This window comes from Leucoraja erinacea, chromosome 5 (genome assembly GCF_028641065.1).
Source record: "Leucoraja erinacea ecotype New England chromosome 5, Leri_hhj_1, whole genome shotgun sequence".
NCBI classification, from domain to species: Eukaryota; Metazoa; Chordata; class Chondrichthyes; order Rajiformes; family Rajidae; genus Leucoraja; species Leucoraja erinaceus.
This window is the reverse complement of record NC_073381.1, coordinates 95,384,430-95,398,081: the sequence shown is the minus strand read 5'-3', so window position 1 is coordinate 95,398,081 and position 13,652 is coordinate 95,384,430. Positions and strand designations below refer to the sequence as shown.

Sequence of the window (13,652 nt, the reverse complement as noted above, 5' to 3'; positions counted from 1 at the left end):
ACCATGTCGTGGAACATTGGGAACCATGGTTGGGTAGGCCAGTCGGGCACGACCAGAATGCCAGAGGCTGAGTCTGCCTGAATTTTCTGGAGTACCCGACTGATGAGGCAGAAGGGAGGGAAAGCATAGAAAAAGAAATTTCCCCAGTCCAGCGTGAAGGCATCTACCGCTGCTGCCTCTGGGTCTGGTTCCCAAGCCACATACATGGGTAGTTGGTGATTTAACCTAGACGCACACAAATCTATATCTGGCGTACCATATTGCTTGATAATTTTAGCAAATGATTTTGGGTCCAACATCCATTCGATGTTGTCGTTGAATTTTCGTGACCTGGTGTCCGCCACTAAATTTAGCTTGCCTGGTAAATAGGCAGCTGATAGCCAAATATGTCTCTCGACACACCATTGCCAGATTATAGCAGTTAATTTGTCGCATGATACTGATTTAATGCCACCCATGTGCTGGATATAAGATACTGCCGTAGTGTTGTCGATCATAATTCTAACATGCACGTGTCGCATACCAGATGCATATGCTTTTAGCCCATAAAAGGCGGCGAGCATTTCCAAAAAGTTAATGCCCAGTGAGTGTAGTAGCGATGCCTCTGAATTAGTCCATCTGCCACCTGTGCTGTCTTTGGAGTTAGTAGCTCCCCAGCCTAAAGCACTGGCATCCGTTGCAATGGTTATGTTAGGATTGGTTGCGGTGATAGGACTGTGACTGTGCCAGATATTGTCAACCCACCACTGAAGTTCTAATTTGGCTTCAGCGGGTAAATCCATTTTGCGATCATAATGCCCCCTATGAAGGCGTAATGCATGAGTCCTTGCTCTTTGGAGATTTTGATAATGCAAGGGCCCATGTTGGGCAGCCGGAAATGCTGCTACTATAGAGCCAATAACTCTGGCTACATGCCGTATTCTAGGTTGCGGTGTGGCAATTAAATGGCTACAAGCTTCAATGAGTGAAACTGTTTTGTTTCTGGGCAGAGTGACAGTCATGTGAATCGTGTCAATAGTGAAGCCTAAGTAATCCATGTTAGTAGTAGGCTCCAATATTGATTTATCTGGGTGGAGGATAAAACCCAAAGTTTCAAGGAGTTGTTTAGTGGCTAACACTCCTGCGACAGCTTGATCCCGTGTTCTTCCTAATATGAGAACATCGTCCAGATAGGCCACTACTAAATGTTTTAATTCTCTCAATTTCTTCATGGCCACTTTAAGAATTTTCGTAAATAGTCTGGGAGCTGTCGTTAAACCATTGGGCAAAGCTCGGTACTGCCATAGCTGGCCCCTCCAGATAAATTTCAGATATTTAAAGTAATCTTTATGAATGGGTACCAAATAGTAAGCATCTTTGATATCTATGCTTGCCATGTAGTATCCCTTGGAGATCAGTTGTCTGGCAGTGACAAATGTCTCCATTTTGAAATGTTGATACTCAACAGACTGATTAAGTGATGTCAGGTCAATAATAATGCGACATCCACCATCTTTTTTAGTTTTGAGAAAAATATTTGATACAAATTCTTGCGGCTCGTGTGTGGTCATTTCTATGATGCCTTTAGCCACGAGCCGATCAAGTTCAGCTTGTCCTTCTACCTTCTCAACTGCCGAGGGAAGGAACACCCTTTGGGGCATGTGCTGAACTGGCGGTTCTACGCCTGGTTTGAATTCAATCTTGTATCCACTAATACTGTTGAGTATAAACTGATTGTTAGTAAGGGAGCACCAAACATGCTTGAAGAACCTCAAACGTCCCCCTGTTAATACTACACCCTTTGTCTGTGTATGTTGACAGGAACCAGACCCACCTACCTCCATGTTCACTTGTGGGGTCGTTTCCGGTGGGTCTGGCCCAAGGTTGTCCGTGTTGGTGCTGCGGTGGGGCGGCGCATCTTCCCACGGCTCCGCCCTGGGCCCCGCTCTAAAAAAGAGCACTGGGGGTAGTGGGAGGCGGTCACCAGGCTTTCACCAGCTCGGTATCTGCTGGTGGCTGCCGAGGCGTGCGGCCAACTGGGTGTCTTCGCCCTGCTCGGTCCTGGCCCTGCCCTCATGAGGCCTACTGGTTTTGCCGCCTCTTCCAACTCCTTGAGCCTTTTGGGCAGATCCGCACCAAATAGCAGCGCCTGTCGTTCGGGCGCTGGAGCTTTACAGAGGCCCGCATATGTTGGGTTGAGGGCAGGCCTGATGTTGTCCCGCCGTAGGTTGTTTAGCTCGTACGTGGTGCCGCACATCAGTGCGAGGGCATCTTGCTGGGGTATGGTCAGGTCTTCCTCCCCAACTGACCGAGCAAAGGCGGGGACGGCTGCTGAGTGTAGCTTCAGGACTCGCTGCATTTTTACCTCCTGAGCCCTTATGTGCTGCCCCAGCTGGTTCCAGATCTGCCCATTTACCGTCTTGACCTTCAGCGCCTCGCAATTTTCGGGCGCGATGTAGTTGTCAAGGGCCTGCTGGACAGCCTTGTCCTGCAGCGGGTTGTTGGACAGCCTGTTTATAGTTGCCGCCATTCTGGGTGGCAACACCATCCCAGTTGTTGGTGGTGCCGCATATCGGCCCACTACACCCAGTAGCTCTTCTTCCGGCACGCCCGGCATGCTGACGATATCCTCCGCCTGCCCTTGGGATAGGCCAGCCCAGTCCTGGCCTCCCTTACTGCCCTCGAATATAGAGGGTACAGAAGGGTGTGGAGAGGAGGAGGCCAAAGCCCGTCCTCCTGGGAGATGCCGCATCTCCTCATTAATCATACGTTCGAGGAGCTGCCTCATGCAGCTCATCCGAACGTCTCCCCTTTTCGGTGGGGGAGAGTGTTCCCGTTCCTCCGAATCATCGGAGGACACCGGCCGGTCGGTTTTCTGTGTCGCCTTCCTCCCTGTGCGGGGCGTCGAGATTTGCAGCACTGGGGGCGGCTCGGTGTCGGGTGAGCGGGAGCGTTGAAAAAGCTCCTCCGCTGCGAGAGGCTGCCGTCCCGCTATGGACCCGTCCTCGGGTGGAGTAGGGCAGGCAGTCCTCCTGGCTGGTCGCTTGCGAGAGGCCATTATTCTCTCTAGCGCGACTCTGAAACAAAAAAGGCACTTACCTGAGGTCTCGTCTTTATGCTGCAGCTGGAGAGCCTGGCTCCAGCTGCTGCCGCTGTTGCACTGCTGACGTAATGCCGCGCCTGCGCGCTGGGTGGGTTCTTCACGTAGTCACTCACGTGACTCCGAAGTAAAATTAACGTTAAAATGACTAAACTGCCAAATCTTATTGATTGTATTCTCACACTTTGCAATATAATCCTTGGTGTAAATTCTGTTGAATTGAAATCAGTCATAAAGGTATCGTCCTACGTATGTACACCACACTGCTGCTGCCGACCTTTTACTCTCTTCTTCCAAAACCAAATCACGGGCAATTGAATGAAACACATTTTAAATCTGATTCTTAGTAGCAGTAGTTATCGTATATCATAAATCTTAATGTTTCTTTGGTTCTGCTGCCTCTTAGTACAGTATCAGTCATCAGAAAACGGCAGAATATCACACAGAATGCAATTAATAGCTTGTCAATTGTACTTACCAATTTAGACAGATTCATATCTCTCAAAACTCTCATCACAATTGTTGACTCGCTGTCTTCAGCCCGTGCTCTCTTCTGAGCTCCCAACGTCCTCAGTACAGAGAGAATGTTTCTTAAACCAAAATCATAATGAACCTAGTGTAATGAATATGACAATAACATTATTCATGGAACAATTATTCGGAATAAAGATATTCACTACATATTTTATCTTGAAAGAAAATATCAGCAAAAATCAGATTAAAACAGCATACAATGTTTGACATTTTAATTTATATACAAGCATGTGGTTCACTGCAAAGGGCAATATTTATTGTCCATCCATCATCACCCCTTCTGATCACCCACCATGTTTTACCCCAGATCTCTGTGTGGAAGTACTTGCTCATTTTCACAGAATTTTGAATTTTTGACTGGAAGATGGTTAGAATAAAGACCAGAGACAAGAACAATAGGTATAAGACAGGTAGGCACAAAATGCTGGAGTAGGGACAGGCAGCATATCTCTGGAGAGAAGGAGTGGGTGGTGTTTCGGGTCGAGACCCTTCTACAGACTTCTTCAGTCTGAAGAGGGTCTTCAGACTTCTTCAGTCTGAAGAAGGCGATCTTCTTCAGTCTGAAGAGGGTCTTGACCTGAAGCGCCACCCATTCCTTCTCTCCAGAGATGCTGCCTGTCCCGCTGAGTTACTCCGGCATTTTGTGTCTACCTTTGATTTAAACCAGCATCTGCAGTTCTTTCCTACACAAGTATAAGCTGAAGGAGGGGGGAGGGGGGGATATAGGTGGGAGTCCTGGTATGTTCACACTGTTGGGTTGTAGACTATCCAAGCAGAATATGAGCTGCTGTTCCTCCAGTTTGCATGTGGCTTCACTTGGGCAACGGGGGGAGGCCCAAGATAGAAAGGTCAGGGTGGGAATGGGAAGGGCATTTAGAGTAATAGAGTCATAGAGTGATACGGTGTGGAAACAGGCAATTCGGCCCAAACCACCCACACCGGCCAACAATGTCCCAGCTACACTAGTCCCACTTGCCTGCGTTTCGTCCATATCCCTCTAAACCTGTCCTATCCATGTACCTGTCTTACTGTTTTGTAAACGATGGGATAGACCCAGCCTCAACTACCTCCTCTGGCAGCTTGCTCCCACCACCCTTTGTGTGAAAAGGTTACCTCTCGGATTCCTATTAAATCTTTTCCCCTTCACCTTGAACCTATGTCCTCTGGTCCTTGATTCCCCTACTCTGGGCAAGAGACTCTGTGCATCTACCCTGATCTCTTCCTCTCATGATTTTGTACACCTCTATAAGATCCCCCCTCATCCCCCTGCGCTCCATGAAATAGGGACCCAGCCTACTCAACCCTCTCCCTATAGCTCACACCCTCTAGTCCTGGCAACATCCTCGTAAATCTTTTCTGAACCCTTTCAAGCTTAAAAATGGTTGTCAACCAGGACATCCGGGTGCAGATGTTCAGCAAAACGGTCACTGAGTCTATGCTTGGTCTCGCCAATGACAGCTGGTCAAATCGGGAACACCAGATGCAGTAGATGAGGTTAGAGGAGGTGCACGTGAAGCTCTGTCTCACCTGGAAGGACAGCCGGGATCCCTGGATGGGGCGAGGGAGGAGGTAGAGGGACAGGTGTTGCAGGGGAAAGTATCTGGGGAAAGGATGGTGTGGGTGGATCATGTTATTGCTCTTACAGTATATTGCCACACAGTTATGCATTTGGGAGGAGATGTGAAATAAAATTGAGTAAGATTGTGCAGGCATGTTGGCACAACACATAATGCAGCAGAAATGGACCAATATTGGAGACCATGAATACTTAAGGTTGTATTTTGTTCTGCTTCTTGACGCTCCTGATGTTTCTTATTGATGTTGGAAGACTTTAGGGATTTGGGATCAGAATTGTACACGATCGAATGCCCACTCACAAACCCATTCTTAGATCCAGTATTTTGTGAGTGGTTCAGAAGTTTCTGATCAACTGATATCACAGCATCTTGCTGGTGGAGACGGTATTGGGCAGGCAATATAGAGATGTCAGCTGCATCTCTCTCATTGCCAGGCTGCCTTGTATCATGAATACAGGAATATTACTACACACAACCAGCCTAAGCCTGCACATTGTCTGTGTCTCTCCATGAATCTACCAATTGATTCATGATCTGAGAAGGACGAACAACACTGAATATTAAGCAATCAACAGCACACATTCTTGCTCCAGTACATCAGGGCGTCGAGTATAAGTATCAGGAAGTCAGGATGCAGCTTTACAGGACTTTGGTTAGGCTGCATCTAGAGTGTTGCATGCCACCACTATTCATCACATTACAGGAAGGATGTGAAGCCTTTGGACAGGGTGCAGAGGAGGTTTACCAGAATGATGCCTGGAGCAGGGGCTGTGAGCTACAGGGAGAGGGTGGGTAGACTTTGTCCACTTCCGTCCCCTCTCCCCCCTGTTCCATTCACATGTTACTCATGCATTTGACCCACCAGCTTCCTTCCCGCTCACCCATCTAGTTCTGATTGCATCTGCTCTTTAACTCTCTCCTAAAAGTTCCCATTTTCACCTGTTTTATTCTTCCAGCGCTGTTAGCCGTTGTGTTCCAGCTTTTCATTCTGCTGTCTCTCTCCATTTTTACCTTTCCCTCCCATCCACCTTGCTCCTTCTGCCTTTTGTTTCTTTGCCTCAATCTATCACCCAACAGTTTCTCATCTCCACTTGACCCCACTTCCACCCCTATCGATCTCCATCCCTCCTCCGCCACCCACCCATTGCCCACTGGCCACTCACACCTCTCCCTCTCTGTCTGTATTGTGACTCTCTTCCCTCTCCACTGTGTCCTGATACAGGGTTTTGACCCAAACCATCAACAATGACTTCTTCTCCCCACCAGCCACATATTCTCCTCCCCACTCTTTCCGCCTTCTGCTGAGACCACTTCCTTTGAGACTGCCTGATGTATTTATCCCTCCCCACCCACGCCTCCCTGACCCCTGGCACTTTCCCTGGATACTTTCCAATATCAATGTATATTTATGCATACATTCTACAAGACAGTGAAAGGAAAAAGACTGCAAATGTAAAGGGCCTGTCCCACTGTATGAGGTAATTCAAGAGTTCTCCTGAGTTTTTCCCTGATTTGAACTTGGAGAACGTCCGTAGCGGGTCCGTAGGTGTTTGTGTAATGTCTCGTAGCGGCTCGTACGAATAAAAAGTACAATATTTTCATCACAAATGTTTTTTTACTCGTGGCCATTTTTCACAGTGTTGAAAAAATGTCACGAGTTTACCGGGTTTCCTGAGTACCTACCGTTAGCATTACGAGCCACTACGAGACATCCACGAACTCCTACGGACCCGCTACGAACATTGTCCGAGTTCAAATCAGGGGAAAACTCGGGAGAACTCTTGAATTACCTCGTACAGTGGGACAGGCCCTTAAGACATTAGTGGAAAAACACAATTAGAAAACAAGCCCATGTTAGTACAAGAGTCTGAAGAAGGGTTTCAACCCGAAACGTTGCCTATTTCCTTTGCTCCATAGATGCTGCCTCACCCGCTGAGTTTATCCAGCATTTTTGTCTACCTTCAATTTTCCAGCATCTGCAGTTCATTCTTAAACAAAACCATGTTAGTACAAGAGGTGGTTCATTGTGTGGCTGTTCATAGTAGATAAGGTAGGATTTTTGACTGAATACTGTGAATAATGTTAAGCATTTCATCCAGTAAATGTTAGTACAGGGTATTCACAGTCAAAACCCCATCTGATTTCAGGCATGCATATTTAACGTTTAATGTAGGTTTATTAATTACCTGCTTTGTGAGCTGCTCTTCACACAGTTTATAAAGCACAAAGAATTTTTGAGCCAGCAACACATTATCCATAAATCCCACACTGGCAAGTTTCACCCTTATAATGATCTGAAACAGATAATATTACATTTACTAATGCGTCACGTTTCATCCTAAAGCAGACGAAAGCTTTTTCTAATGAATTTTAATTTATGTCCTCTGATTGTTCAGATTTGTTTGCTTTTTGAAAGGAATATTCTCAATATCATCATTGCAAGGATCCCTACAACGGAAGTCCCGACTGATCCTTGTGGAGCACCACAGATTACAGACCTCTAGTCCGTATAACAGCCCTCCATCATTACTCATTGCCTGCTATGGCCAAACTCACTTTGAATCCTATCTGCCAAGTTTCCATGGATCCCATGTGCCTTAATGTACAGGATCAATTTACCAATGTAGACCTTGTCAAATGCTTTACTGAAATCCATCCACACAACATCTACTTCCGTATCCTCATCAATCATCACCACCTCCTCAAAATAAATAGTCATTTGTAACACATGGCCTCCCTCACAGAAGGTCATATTAACTATCCCTAATGTCTAAGCTCCATGGATTGTCACCTTGTCGTGGTGGAGAAGCTTGTGTGGTCCTGAGATCCTGAGAGCGATGCCGTCTGGAGCTATACTCCTGGTAGGGCCACCCATGGCGGTAAGGTCGATGGGGAGGTCTCTGACAAAGAGCAATCCAACCAAGACCTCAACGGTGGAACAGGCGGAGGATGATGGCTGACCTCAGTGGAGCGTCACAACGGCTGGGAAGGCGGATAAAAGATGGCGGCGCTGACTTAGCAGCTGCGGCTCGCCTGCAGTCTGTCTTTTTTTTTCCTTTTTTTGTGTTGTTCTTTTGTCCTGTTTAGTTGATCTTTGGTTTATTATGTTGTGTATGGAGGGGGGGGGGGGGGGGGGGGGGAGGGACACGTTTTTTGGTCTCTTCCTTTGGGGGATGCGACTTATTTTGTCGTATCCCCCGTCTCCACCTGCGCTGAGGCCTAATGGCGGAGCTGGCGGCCTCGGAGCTGAGGCAGCGGCAGCTGGGACAGCGGCAGCGGCGACCAGAACTCGGAGCTGGGGCAGCAGCAGCGGCGGCATTGACAGCGGCAGTGGCAGCCTAGCCTCGGAGCTGGGACAGCGGAATCGGCCACCTGGCATCGGAGCCGGGACGGCGGCAGCAGCAGCGGCTGGGACAGCGGCAGCGGTAGCGAAAGCGGCGGCCCAGCCTCGGAGCTGGGGCGGCGGCAGCAGCGGCAACGGCGGCCTGGCCTCGGAGCGGGGACAGCGACAGCGGCCACACAGCATCGGAGCGGGGACAGCGACAGTGGCGACCTGGACTAGGAGCGTGGGCAGCGGCAGCGGCCACACAGCATCGGAGCGGGGACAGCGACAGTGGCGACCTGGACTAGGAGCGTGGGCAGCGGCAGCGGCCACACAGCATCGGAGCGGGGACAGCGACAGTGGCGACCTGGACTAGGAGCGGGGGCAGCGGCGACCAGAACTCGGAGCTGGGGCACGTTCCGGCGGCAGCGGCCACTCGACCAGACCGCGGGCCCAGTGGACAACAGCAGCAGCTGGGATAGCGGCAGCGGCCTCGGCGCAGAGGGAGCTAAGAAGGGATGAGACAAAGACTTAAGACTTCCACCACAGTGAGGAGGTGCCTGTTGAACTCATTGTGGTGGATGTTAATTTGAGTTTATTGTGTGTTTTGTCATTTTTACTATATGTAGGACTGCAAGGCAACAAAATTTCGTTCAGACCGCAAGGTCTGAATGACAATAAAGGCTACTTGTTACTTGTTGTTACTTGTTAAAGGCTGCAGCAGAAAAGCGTTGGATTCCATGCAATTGGATCCTGACTCAGATCTGTCAAGGACCGTGTGATGGCTGTCTGTGCACCAGTCTCCCCATGTTAAACAAAGTCATGCACAGGTGTCCTCAGGAGAGGACAGACATACTAGTTTCGAGTGATCACCGATGAATGTCTAAGCTTTTCAGGATCCTATCCCTGAAGACCTCTTCAATAATTTCTCTACTTCTGATGTGCAGGTCACTGACCTTTGTCCAACTTTGTCTCTACTTCTTAAACCAAGCTGACGGTGGATGAAACATATTCACATTTCTAAAGCAAACTGAATAACACTGGAAGGAAAAATGACTGAAGGGAAATAAAGAAAGAGCTGGGGATTGGTGTTTGAAATGACTGATGAAGAGACAATGGGTTGAATATTCATCTGCTACATTATATCATTCTAGATTTGGATTGCCCACATTATTCCCTTTTAAGTGGAGTTGCAAGCATTGCCCTGGTTAAACAAATAATATAGCTTTAATTCCATATTCATCATTTTAACTTGCAGAACTTGATTAAATGGAATCTAATTAAAACGAGATCTTTTGAAACATATATTAGGATCATAAACATATAGAACTTCTTTCACCTGTCTATCTGGCACCATCATAGCCACTGTTCGAAACTGAATTTTCAGATTTTCTGGCAGCTCTTGGCGTCCTGCGTAGCCAGGATTCTACAAGGAAGTGAACAAAGACAATCTTTCAGCCATTTTATACGAAAAGATAGTTAATCAACCATTCTAAACTTGACAAGCTTTGGCAAGATTTACGAGGATGCTGGCAAGACTAAAGGGTGTGAGCTATAGGGAGAGGTTAAGTAGGCTGGGACTCTATTCCTTGGAGTGTACAAGGATGAGGGGTGATCTTATAGAGGTGTATAAAATCGTGAGAGGAATAGATCGGGTAGATGCACAGAGTCTCTTGCCCAGAGAAGGTGAATCGAGGACCAGAGGACATAGGTTCAAGGTGAAACATAGAAACATAAAAAATAGGTGCAGGAGGAGGCCATTCGGCCCTTCGACCCAGCACAGCCATTCATTGTGATGATGGCTGATCTTCCCCAATCAATAACCCGTGCCTGGCTTCTCCCCATATCCCTTGATTCCACTAGCCCATAGAGCTCTATCTAACTCTCTCTTAAATCCATCCAGTGATTTGGCCTCCACTGCCCTCTGTGGCAGGGAATTCTACAGGGGAAAAGATTTAATGGGAATCTGAGGGATAACTTTTTCACACAAAGGGTGGTAGGTGTATGGAACAAGCTGCCAGAGGAGGTAGTTGAGGCAAGGACTATCCCAACATTTAAGAAACAGTTTGAAAGGTACATGGATAGGACAGGTTTGGAGGGATATGGACCAAACATGGGCAGGTGGGACTAGTGTAGCTTGGACGTTGACTGGTGGGCAAGTTGGGCCGATGGGCCTGTTACCATACAGTATTGCTCTAAAACTCTATAACATGCTGGATAATAAAACAGAAATTGTTTTTGAATCCACAAGATAGATTACTCTGGAGTTGAAAAAGCTACTTATTTTAACTACTAAACCAGGTTCGCTTCTTAATAAACAGACACCACACAAACTGTTTGGTAGACCAGTTCAAAACTTTACTTAACATCGGCCGATGGAAGGGAGCGAGAATTCCAGCTAAGTGACCAATGTAGACACTCAACTGTCCTTGGTCCTCTTCTCTGAACAACAGAATTACATTGCCTTAAATAGGTTTTTTTTGGCCCCTTAGCACATTCCACAGATTAATCATGTCAGAGGTACAGGAAAAGGTTTCCACAGATTGCATCACATCAAAGGCCTTTTGTTTACATGGTACAGGATATACTAAAAACATTGGCCATTTGCTTTATTGCCTCTTGCTTCAAAGATGTGACCAACTATGTCTCTCTTCCTCTATCGCCTCCTACCCCCATAAACATAGGTCATTTGCTTTATGGCATCTCACTTCAAAGATTTGACCAGCTATCTCTCTAGCTTCTCCTCTGCCTGTCACTTGGGAGACAATGTTATAGGATTTATTATCTCACACACCCGCAACCTAAGGCAAGCCTAATTTGAGACTAAATATAAGCTGTAAACTAGCCCAGAAACCAATTTAATATCTTCTTATATTTTTAACTAAAATTCGGCTTCATCAGAGTCACCACAACTCATGGTTGTTGTCATCATGTATGGATGAAGCAAAAACTGGAAAAGACACAAACTGCCCTGCTAACTTGATATAGTCCATTTTATGATATTGCAGAAACTCATTATCCATCCGAAACAGACAAAGCAATGATAATCAATACAAACTCCATCTTGCTTCATTACATCTTATTGTTTGCTTTCTTACCATTGTAATAAAAATTCCAAACTCTGGGTTAAGTGATACACTATCTCCATCAGTGAAGATAAATACTTTTTTTCTTTCCTTCCTCGCAATAAGAATGATGTAAATTTGTTGGGCTGCCACAGACAATACCGGCAGCTCAATACGGTTAAATTCATCAAAACAGCCCCACGATCCAGACTGGGCCAAGCCTAAAAGGCAAATAGTAATCCAAACAGATTAAAAAAATCATACAGGGAATTAGAAAACCTTCAATGAGAATCATATTGGTAAAACCTTGTAATTAACTGGTTTACATTCCAAGAGAAGGGATGAAGGGATATGGATATTTTTAAACTAATTTTAAATTGTAACATTAAAACTTAAAAAGAGTTCAAGTTCAAGTGAGTTTATTGTCATGTGTCCCTGATAGGACAATGAAATTCTTGCTTTGCTTCAGCACACAGAACATAGTAGGCATTTACTACAAAACAGATCAGTGTGTCCATATATCATTATATAAATATATATACACATGAATAAATAAACTGATAGTTAGCAAATAGCAGAAAGTGGTTATTAATAATCAGAGTTTTGGCCGAGCCAGGTTTAATAGCATGATGGCTGTGGGGAAGTAGCTATTCCTGAACCTGGTCGTTGCAGTCTTCAGGCTCCTGTACCTTCTACCTGGAGGTAGCAGGGAGATGAGCGTGTGGCCAGGATGGTGTGGGTTTTTGATGATACTGCCAGCCTTTTTGAGGCAGCGACTGCGATAAATCCCCTCGATGGAAGGAAGGTCGGAGCCGATGATGGACTGGGCAGTGTTTACTACTTTTTGTAGCCTTTTCCTCTCCAGGGCGCTCAAGTTGCCGAACCAAGCCACGATGCAACCGGTCAGCATGCTCTCTACTGTGCACCTGTAGAAGTTAGAGAGAGAGTCCTCCGTGAGCCGACTCTCCGTAATCTTCTCAGGAAGTAGAGGCGCTGATGAGCTTTCTTGATGATTGCATTAGTGTTCTCGGACTAGGAAAGATCCTCAGAGATATGCACGTCCAGGACCCTTTTGACCCTCTTGACCCTTTTAACCATCGACCCATTGAGAAAGTGTTATTCAATGGATTTAAAACCAATTAGGTAATTTCAAATAAATGTTCTTAAAGTATTCATTGATCAAGCTGTGGGCAAAACAGCTCTGTTATGACTACAGTAAATGAGCTGGTACAATTATTCACATTTGTATGTGGTGCCAGATTGGTATTGGGAAACAAATATTTTAGAATTTATATGTGGTGAAGATGTCAAAGGTATGGATGCTAAATTTGTTAACGCAACAAGGGTAGATGGCAAACTAAGTGATGAACAGGATACGAGGAGGCTTCAAATGTATACAGTAGGAAAGAACTGCAGATGCTGGTTTAAATCGAAGGTATGCAGATAAAATGTGTAGGGATGCCTGAAGAAAGGTCTCGACCCGAAACATCACCCGTTCCTTCTCTCCAGAGATGCTGCCAGTCCCGCTGAGTTACTCCAGCATTTTGTGTCCATCTTCAAATATATACAGATGGATTAAGTAAGTGGGCAGATATTTGGCATGGAAAATAATGAAATTCTTACTTTCCGCAGCTTTACAGGCACATTAACACAACAAATAAATATATGGGTGATTGGCATTGCTTAGTTCGTACACGATCCCATTGAACTAACTTAAATGTTTTTTAAAAATATGTTATGAATGCAGTGTGGTTGATGTTGTCTACACGGACTTCAGCAAGGCCTTTGACAAGGATCTAATGGAGGGATAGTCCAAAATGTTATAACCCAGGGTATTCAAAACTTTGGCAAATAAGATCCTAAATTATCTTGTCATAGGAGGCAATGGTGATGATGGGGTATTATGTTAGTGATTGGACAATAGACAACAGACAGTAGATAATAGGTGCAGAAGTAGGCCATTCGGCCCTGCAAGCCAGCACCGCCGTTCACTGTGGTCATGGCTGATTAACCGCAATCAGTACCCCATTCCTGTCTTCTCACCATATCCCCTGACTCCTCTATCTTTAAGAGCT

General features: G+C 46.1%; 1 protein-coding gene across 1 annotated transcript in view; it reads right to left on the bottom strand.

The window, feature by feature from the left end:
* Positions 1–13,652, bottom strand: part of LOC129697689 (dynein axonemal heavy chain 8-like) — a 474,747-nt gene that overhangs the window by 220,426 nt on the left and 240,669 nt on the right. Inside the window, exons 46-49 of the mRNA XM_055636398.1 lie at positions 11,611–11,798; positions 9,852–9,938; positions 7,377–7,484; positions 3,558–3,692 (exon numbers count right to left, since the gene is read on the bottom strand). Of these exons, the coding sequence (XP_055492373.1) occupies positions 3,558–3,692; positions 7,377–7,484; positions 9,852–9,938; positions 11,611–11,798 (518 nt within the window). The remainder of the gene's footprint in view (positions 1–3,557; positions 3,693–7,376; positions 7,485–9,851; positions 9,939–11,610; positions 11,799–13,652) is intronic.